The sequence below is a fragment of the Musca domestica genome, unplaced genomic scaffold (genome assembly GCF_030504385.1).
Source record: "Musca domestica strain aabys unplaced genomic scaffold, Musca_domestica.polishedcontigs.V.1.1 9, whole genome shotgun sequence".
NCBI lineage: Eukaryota > Metazoa > Arthropoda > Insecta > Diptera > Muscidae > Musca > Musca domestica.
This window is the reverse complement of record NW_026712435.1, coordinates 19,736,578-19,746,710: the sequence shown is the minus strand read 5'-3', so window position 1 is coordinate 19,746,710 and position 10,133 is coordinate 19,736,578. Positions and strand designations below refer to the sequence as shown.

General features: G+C 38.3%; 1 protein-coding gene across 1 annotated transcript; it reads left to right on the top strand.

Annotated features, from left to right (window-relative positions):
- The first annotated feature begins 4,215 nt into the window (after positions 1-4,215).
- On the top strand, positions 4,216-9,929 carry LOC101891719 (uncharacterized). The gene is made up of 2 exons (XM_005188792.4): positions 4,216-4,779; positions 8,232-9,929. The coding sequence occupies exons 1-2, from the start codon at positions 4,504-4,506 to the stop codon at positions 9,378-9,380; spliced, it is 1,425 nt and encodes a 474-aa protein (XP_005188849.2). The 5' UTR covers positions 4,216-4,503; the 3' UTR covers positions 9,381-9,929.
- The last annotated feature ends 204 nt before the right edge of the window (positions 9,930-10,133 follow it).

Below are 10,133 nucleotides of genomic sequence, written 5' to 3'. Positions count from 1 at the left end.
GTTAAAATTATAGCTGCATTTTCAATTTCCAATTGATTGAAATTGACCGGACCGGCGAACTTATATGCTTTTTATTTATTTTTTTTTTTTTGCCTTTTTTCTTAAAATATAACGTCGCAAAAATTTAATGAGCTGAATTGATTAATACGATTATAGATTTTCGTCGATTGATGCATATATCAATTGTGTGCTCTGCTCATATTGCGAGCAATAGGAGTCCAATATCGAAAATGTAGTACATAATTTTTATACCCTCCACCATTCTGTGGAGGGTATATTAACTTTGTCATTGCGTTTGTAATTCCTCGAAATATTCATGATTTACCCTAAAAAGTAAATATATTCTGAATCAGCGCAAAAATATAGTACAATTTTGCGATGTTCCGCATCTTCATACAGCACCCGTATAAATTCCATAATTTAAACGAATTTTTCGGAATTTGTTGACATTTTTTTTTAAGTTCCTTACAAATGGTGGAGGGTATTGAAAGTTCGCCCTTGCCGAACCTAGCTGCTTTTTTGCTTGTATTGTTTTAAAACCCTTAAATTTTGAGGGTAGAATTTAAGAGGGTCTATTAAAAAAAATCAGAAAAATGCTTGAAATCTTTCGGTATACAGGGTAAGATAAAAAACTGCAACAAAGTCAAACGCCTTAATTTTTATACTTTTTTTTAAATTTTACTGAATGAAAGCAAAAAATGTCGGAAATAGTATCAAATTTTAGAATAAGTTTAGATTTGTTCGAATTGATCACCTTTGGCACGAATTAGGGCCTTCAAACGGCCAATGAAACCGTCACACGCTGCCCGAATGTTGCTCTGAGGTACATTGAACCGTTCCCGGCAAAGCGCATGCTTGAGGTGATCGACACTTTCGTATTTTTTAGTGCCAACCTTGATTTCCAAAATAGTCCAGACACAATAGTCCATCGGATTGGTATCCGTAGATTTTGTTGGCCATTATGCGCTGGAAATGAAGCGAGGAACCTCATTTAGTAACCATTCTTGGGTGGCGCGTGTTGAGTCCTGTTGGAATGTCCAAGGTCTGCGGCAAAAATGTTTGCGTGCCCAAGGCTTTAATACACCCTAATATTCGGCATTTATTCTGATGCCACGTTCGATTAATACCAGCGGAGAGCGACCATCGGCTGTAATGGCGGCCAACACCATCACCATGGCCGGCGCTTGAGTTGTGGTGGCCAACCGAAGGTGCACATTTTCAGCTGACCTCCTCCTTGGCAAGTAAACACGATAATTTTGTTTGTTTACAAACTGCTGGACAACGAATGTTTTCTCATCGGAGAAAACCAAATTCGGCAGTTCACCACTTTCGGCCAAGCGAAGCAACTCTTAACTCTTTTGAGTCTATTTTCTTCTATTTGCGGTGCAAGTTCTTGCACTTTTTGGAATTTCAATGGCTTTACCCCGAGCTAATTTTTCAATATTTGCCGAATGGAATATTGCGATATGTTCAGCTCACGAGCCATTTTTCGGCCACTGCGACCCGGGTTTCGATCAAGTTGCTTCTTTACTTTCCGAATCATTTCGTCCGTCCCCTTCCTTGACATCGGACTACGCTACCAGTATCACGGCAACGAGCGATGGTACGAGACACAAAAAATGTATTCACATTTAAATGCTGGAGTGCTCTAACCATAGCCACTGGTGGTTTTCCAGCCAAATATAAAGAAATCACGCTTGAATTCCATCACGAATAACTTTTTTTCTGGAAAATTCTCACCAAAATGCTTTTGTACGCTTGTAAACAATATAATGAGCTGTCACTGGAATAATTTTAACAGCTATCGGACGAGTGGCTCAGAAATGACAGCAGTCTGAAGTTGATTGCAGCATTTTTATCTCACCCTGTATAGATTTGCATTTTTTCCTAATTCCTTTTAAGCATAAATACCTTTATGGTTGTGCTCAGATAATATGGCCGTAATATTCAAAATGTGACACTAAAAATATTGTTGTTGTCACAATGTGTTTGTATATGTTATCTTCAAATATTAACATTATTTTTATACCCTCCACCATACTATGGAGGGTATATTAACTTTGTCATTCCGTTTGTAACTCCTCGAAATACTCATGTCAGACCCAACAAAGTATATATATTCTTGATCAGCGTAAAAATCTAAGTCGATTTAGCTATGTCCCTCTGTCTGTCTGTCTGTCTATCCGTCTGTCTGTCTATCCGTCTGTCTGTCTGTTGTAATCACGCTATCTTTCGAACGAATTGAGATAGAAGGCTAAAATTTGGCACACATGTTTATTTTTCCAGTAGGCAGGTTAAGTTCGTAAATGGGCCATGTAGGTCCACGTTTTCATATAGACTCCATATAACGGTACCTCCCGATATTCGGTATTTTGATGATTTTAGCGACATTTTCACGGGAATTTTTTTCAAATTTGGTATTTGAAGTTCGCAATGGATACTACAGCCTAAGACAGAAAATTGTCTGTGCAGGTCCACGTCTTCGTTTAGCCCTCATATAACGGTACCTCCCGATATTCGGAATTTTGATGATTTTAGCAACGTTATTAACCGGATTTTTTTCAAATTTGGTATTTGAAGTTCGAAATGGATACTACAGCCTTAGACAGAAAACTTTATATGCAGGTTCACGTCTTCGTATAGCCCCCTTATAACGGTACCTCCCTATATTCGGTATTTTGATGATTTTAGCGACATTATTAACCGGAATGGTTTTAAATTTGGTATTTGAAGTTCGAAATGGATACTACAGCCTTAGACAGAAAACTGTCTGTGCAGGTCCACGTCTTCGTATAGCCCCCATATAACGGTACCTCCCTATATTCGGTATTTTGATGATTTTAGCGACATTATTAACCGGAATGGTTTTAAATTTGGTATTTGAAGTTCGAAATGGATACTACAGCCTTAGACAGAAAACTGTCTGTGCAGGTCCACGTCTTCGTATAGCCCCCATATAACGGTACCTCCCTATATTCGGTATTTTGATGATTTTACCGACATTATTAACCGGAATGGTTTTAAATTTGGTATTTGAAGTTCGTAATGAATACTACAGCCTAAGACAGAAAATTGTCTGTGTAGGTCCACGTCTTCGTATAGCCCCCACATAACGGTACCTCCCCATATTCAGTATTTTGATGATTTTAGATTCATTATTCACCGGAATTGTTAAGCCCCACATACCAGTACCTCCCTATACTCGGTATTTTGACGAGTTTAGGTAAAATACCCAACGAAATTGTTTGAGACGCGTATTTGAAGTTCGTAATAAATGCTACAGCCTATGGCAGAATGGTTATGATGATTTTTGCTACATTATTCACCGTTTATTTCAAGTTTCGAATTTGAATATGGTAATGACTTATGGCAAATGCCTATGTAGGTCCACGTCGTATAGACACCAATATAACGGCTATATTCAGTATTTTTAAATTGTTAAAATTTTTTAAGGATTTTATCTCCAACTTCATTCCAAATGGTGGAGGGTATTCAAAGTTCGGCCCGGCCGAACTTACTGCTTTTTAACTTGTTACAAATGTATTAAAACAATTTATTTAAAATGTTAAAAAAATTTTATGCGATATAGGGGAGCTGCAAATCATTTTCATGGATCCTCTAAAGGCAATTCAAAGCAATTGTTTATTCAATTTAAATTCCCATAACGTCATAAGCAGCAAAGGCAAATATACATAAATTTATCCAACACATTTTATTCCCTGCAATCGATATTTTGTTTATGGGCCACACTTCTGATAAGAAGTCCAAACATGGCTATCTTATCACTTAATATAAAAACAAATGTACTCAGGGAACACTGTACAGTGGCTTTAAAAAATTGAAATTTTGAAATTCATTAACATAGATAAACGGAATGTACAATAGTAATATATATTGGATCAGTGAAAAAGCAATATGTGACAATAAAATAAGTGAATAGTATTTTAATGTGAGGTACCAAACTTTATTGGCAATCTCTAGATTATGTGTTATCAAAATCGGCTATATTCCTGGAACAGTACTCAACCATATATTTAAATATGGAAGTTATACCTTTTTCCACTGAAACATAACTAATCTCATGGATCGACGGATATTAGCCACTGTATATCGTGTATTTTTTTGTTACCAATAGATTATGCACACGCCTCAGCAAAAATGCGTTAAACTGTCTGGCAACATTGAGGGGATATCTGAAACCAGAATGGAAATGAAAGGAACTCACTAATCGTAAATCGTTAATATAAATAAATTATTTATTGATAGCAGTGTGTCACATTATCTTCGGCCACAATTCGTACTAATCTAGCCAGAGTTTTAGTGAATCATTCGTGGTCGGTAGCTGGACGGCAGTGTTCAAAATTCTTTAAATCGCGTAACAATAAATGGCAAAACTAAAAAAATGTGCCACTGTTAACATCATCACAAAATTGGCGAAAAGCAATTTTTGAAATTCCTAAGACAGAAATACAAAAAAATAACTGAATTTTCCGCTAAGAAAAAATGCCCATATTACCCACAATCAAAGAAGAGGAGAGCCAAACATGGTTCCAACAAGTATGGCATGGTCGCATTCAATTGCTGCTGACAATACCCGCTTCGTTAATTCTCTTTGCGGGCGGCCTGAAGCTGGCTTGGACGGTGTATGAGGCTCCGCCAAATCGCTTTGACTACGACTATGACAGCAGTCTTTTAATTGTGGCGTTATTTGTTGGTGGCATTTTGGGATGCATTGCGGCCTCAACATTCGTTGGACGTGTAACAAAAAATATTGCTCATGTAAGTAATGAGAAGGAAAATGTTGAACTAATCGGCTGGGCGGCCTACATGTCTCCCTACACCACACCACAGTGGTGCGAATTTGTGTAGAATAAATCATACCAAATATGATTCGTATTGAATTCCGTTTTACAACTTTAAGACGACTGAAGTTTGAAATCAAATGAAACGAACATGTGGGAGTTAAATATCTAGAACTAATTCCACTTAATTTGACAAAGGTATATTCATACCCTCCACCTTGAAAAGGAGGGTATATTAACTTTGTGATTTCGTGTGTAACACCCCTATATATTCGTCGTGGACCCCATAAAGTATATATATTCATGATCAGCATAAAATTCTATGTCGATTTAGCGATGTCCGTCCGTCCATCCGTCTGTGGAAACCACTCTAGCTTCCGAACGAAATAAAGTAGGTTGCTAAAATTTTACTCCAATGCATATTATGTCTGCAGGTCTTTTGGTATTGAAAATGGGCCATGTGGGTCCACGTTTTGGTATAGCCCGCATATAATGGTACCTCAATATTTTCGGTATTTTGGTGATTTTAGCGACAGTATTCACCGGAAATGTTTCAAATTCGATATTTGAAATTATTAACGGATGTATAGCCTATGACAGAAAATTGTCTGCTCTAGTAATATTTTATCATAGCTGTAGTAGCCATTACAAACTTTAAATACGGAATTTGAAACAATTCCGGTAAAAGTGTCGCTAATATCATCAAAATTCCGAATAAATGGGGGTGCAATTATATGTGGACCTAAGAAGACAATTTTCCATCAAAAGTTGTAGTACACATTACGGGCATCACGAAATTTGAAACAATTCCTGTGAATAATGTACCTAAAATCATCCAAATACCAAATACTGGGATATATCGTCATTTTGGGGCTATACGAAAACGTGGATCTTCATACGCAATTTTTTGCTATAGACTGTAGTACCCATTACGAACTTTGAATACGCAATTTAAAACAATTCGGGTGAATAATGTCGCTAAAATCATCAAAATACCAAATATCGGGGGATACCGACATATTGGGTCTACACCACATTGTGGACCTATATAGACAATTCTCTTGCTTCTTTTGCTTTTTTTAGGCCATTCCATTGAAAATTGTGGCTATAATCATCAAATTGCCGAATATCCGGAGGTACTGTTAAATGGGGACTACACGATATCGTGTACCTAAATAGACAATTCTCTTGCATGGTGGAAAATACTGACAAAGAACTCTCTGCGTAGAATTTCAGACAATTCCATTGAAAAATGTGCTTAAAAACATCAAAATACAGAATACCGGGAGGTACCGTTATATGGGAGCTATACGATATCTTGGACTAATATAGGCCATCTTCGAACTTGACCTGTATGCAGACAAAACACTGATCTGTGCAAAATTTTAGCTTCCTATCTTGATTCGTTTTGACTCTAGTGTGATTACAACAGACGGACGGACAGGACTAAATCGTCTTAGAATTTTACGCTGATCAAAACAAATACAGGGCGAGATGAAGAAACTGCAACCAACTTCAAACTGCTGTCATTTCTAAGCCACTCGTCAGACAGCTGTTCAAAATTATTCCAGTGACAGCTCATCATATTGTTTACAACCGTACAAAAGCACTTTGGTGAGAATTTTCCAGAAAAAAAGTTAATCGTGATGGAATTCAAGCGTGATAGTGTGATTTCTTTATATTTGGCTGAAAAACCACAAGTTGCTATGGTTAGAGCACTCCAGCATTTAAATGTGAATACATTTTATTGTGTCTCGCACCATCACTCGATACTGTGATACTGGTAGCGTAGTCCGACGTCAAGGAAGTGGACGGAAGAAAATAGGCACCATCAGTAGAAATGGTTCGGTAAAGAAGAGATATGATCGAAACTCGCGTCGCAGTGGCCGAAAAATGGCTCGTGAGCAAATATTGAAAAATGAGCTCGGGGTAAAGCCATTGAAATTGCAAAAAGTGTAAAAACATGCACCGGAACGGAAAGAAAATAGACTCAAAAAAGCTAAAGAGTGCTTCGCTTGGCCGAAAGTGATGAACTGCCGAATTTGGTTTTCTCCGATGAGAAAACATTCGTTGTCCAGCAGTTTGTAAACAAGCAAAATGATCGTGTTTACTTACCAAAGAGGTCATCTGAAAATGTGCACCATCGATTGGTCATCAGAAGTCACGCGTCGGCCATGGTGATGGTGTGGGCCGCCATAACAGCCGGTCGATTAATCTCCGTTTGTATTATGGGAGGGTGTATCAAAGCCTTGAGCACGCAAACATTTTGGCCGCAGACCGTGAACATTCCAACAGGACTCAGCACCATCGCACTCAGCACGCACCACCAAGAATGGTTACAAAATGAGGTTCCTCGCTTCATTTCCAGCGCACAATGGCCACCAAAATCTCCGGATACGAATCCGTTGGACTATTGTGTCTGGAGTATTTTGGAAAGCAAGGTTGGCACTAAAAATATCAAAGTGTCGATCACCTCAAGCAAGCGTTTCGCCGGGAATGGGCCAAAATATCGCAGAGCAACATTCGGGCAGCGTGCGACGGTTTCATTGGTCGTTTGAAAGCCATAATTCGTGCCAAAGGTGACCAATTCGAACAAATCTAAACTTATTCCAAAATTTGATGCTATTTCCGACATTTTTTGCTTTCATTCAATAAAATTTAAAAAAAAAATGTAAAAATTATGGCGTGTGACTTTATTGCAGTTTTTTATCTCACCCTATATGGGAGCTATATCTAAATCTGATCCGATTATTACCAATTTCAATAGGGTTCGTCCTTGGATCAAACAAATATTGTTTGCAAATTTTAATCTCTATCGGGTAATAAATGCGACCTGCATTTTGTTCACAAGAGTGCATGCACGGGCGGACAGACGGACTGACATGTATACATCGACTTAGAAAGTGATTCTATAAAGATCCTCTAAAGTAACTATGGGTCTATCACGCTTCCTTCTCCATGTTGCAAACAAATGCACAAAGACAAAATACCCTTACCACTATGTGGTGTAGGGTATAAAAATTGTGTGTAGTGCCTAAAATTATGCTACAAAAATGCTACAGATAATTTTTCAATTGACATTAATATACTCTAAAATCGTATGTAGTCTAGCCTTTAAGGCTATCCGATTTTTTCGGCTGAAAAATATAGATAACCAGAGACAAAATTTTACCAAAGATAAATTTTTAAATGCTTTCTCTGAGCTCTATTTTTAAACGATACTAATATTAAAATATTTTCATTTTCAATTTAAATGTTAGGAACGACAATCTTGTTTCAGTAAAATCCATAGGTCATGATGATTAAAATCGTTAGTTGTTGTAATCTATGCACACCCTTGCTACTCATTATCGAAGATTCTATGAAAAACAAATTCAACCAATTTTTACTTGCTTTCGTCTAATTACCACATTTATTTCCTCTTCACAGATAACTAGTGGTTCCCTACTTGTTTTTGGTGGGATACTATTCGTGATATTACCAAACTCTTTCATTGGCATGGCATTCAGTTGTGTGTTTGAAGGCATGGCCATGGGCTTGACACAGGTGCAGACGTTCGTTGTGGGTCCCGAAATGTGCAGCAAGGAAATGCGGGGTTTTGTGATGGCAACAGAACGATGCTCTCTCTGGTTCGGTATACTCATGCAACTGACATTCACATATTTGTGGTATGCACTCGAACCACCATCCGGCTACCGCAGCCTGCAACCCGATCAGATTCACGGCATTGTGGTGGCATGCTTAGGATTAGCAACCATCGTTGGGGCTATTAAACAACGCATCGAATCGCCACTACTGCTCATCCAACAGCAACGTGAACATGCAGCAAGCAGTGTCCTGAAACAGCTCATCGGCACCCAATTGACCACAACGGAAGTGATGCGCGTGCGTGAGGACTGTGTCCAATTAATGGCAATCGATGCCGACCAGAGTGGGTGGTATGTCTTTCGGAGATTCAACGCCGGCCCATTATTCAAATTGTTTATTTTACGTGGCTTTGTTACGCTGACAATGTCGCAGCCATTCAATCGCGTGTATTTGTCCGCCAGTTGGTTAGGCTTCAATTGTGACACCAATTGTTTGTACACCATGGCGGCCACTGGAGCATGTGGCAGTTTATTGGGTTGCCTGCTAATCGACAGATACGGCCGGCGTAGAATGTGTGTAGCTACAATGCTGCCGGCCACAATATTTATGCTCATAACTGGTGGCATCATGGAATATTTGGTAAATACCAATGCAGCCATTGTTCAGCTAGATTTGGAAATTATTGCCCTCCTAATGCTGCTTTTCCAATTTATCATTTGCGTTGGGGTTTCCATAGCGGCCAGTGTCTATTTGTCAGAGGCATTCACCGTCACGCAAAAGGCTAAGTGCGTGGCAGCGGTATTGATTGGCGAGCATACACTCCAATTGGCACTAGCCTTAGTGTCGGCCTTGGCGACCATCAATGGAACGGTTTTCTTCTTCATCATGGGATTTCTCTGCATGCTACTGGGATTGTGTGTATTCTTTTTGATGCCCGAAACAAAGTGTTTGACTTTATATGAATGTTTGCAAAAGTTCAAAAGAGCCTAGTTTGAACTGCTACACTATCGCGTACTCACTAACCCACTCACACATACGCACGCATAACTTAGAGCAGGCATTGAATTAGCCTTAATTAGAAAAATTTGCATTGGCATCGAGCGAATGGGTAGTCGTCGCATACCCCGCAAATGATTGATTAAATAATGGATGGCATTTGATGAAGATGTGACACAATGGCGGCCACAACGTACATACATGTGTATATTATTCTGAGTCGATAGATTGATAGATAAACGTGTACATAACTATGTCTGTATGCATACGTATGTATGTATTTTACGTCGAATAAAGAATTGAGTATGTATTTTATATAATTTATTAATCAAATGTTCATTACCTTTCGTTGACATCGTTGTGATCCCATTCCACATGTGACAGACAGCGGAAGACATTCACCGCTTGGGGGCTCCTTGATAATAATGATGAGAACCAACTTAAACTACACTCAATTAAAATATCTGGTAAAGGTTTGAATTTATAAAAAATAAGTTATATGCCAGGAGCAAGCATATTATTAGCCAGAATAACATTTTAATGTATATTCTTTCAGTGTATAGGGTGAAATAAAAAAACTGCAACAAAGTCAAACGCCATAATTTGTACATTTTTTTAATTTTATTGAGTGAAAGCAAAAAATGTCGGAAATAGCATCACATTTTGGAATAAATTTAGATTTGTTCGAATTGGTCACCTTTGGCACGAATTATTGCCTTCAAACGGCCTATGAAACCGTCACACGCT

Coding starts and splice junctions, on each gene's coding strand:
- LOC101891719 (XM_005188792.4), top strand. CDS start 4,504: ATGCCCATATTACCCACAATCAAAGAAGAGGAGAGCCAAACATGGTTC. Junction 4,780..8,231: donor TAACAAAAAATATTGCTCAT/GTAAGTAATGAG, acceptor TCCTCTTCACAG/ATAACTAGTGGTTCCCTACT.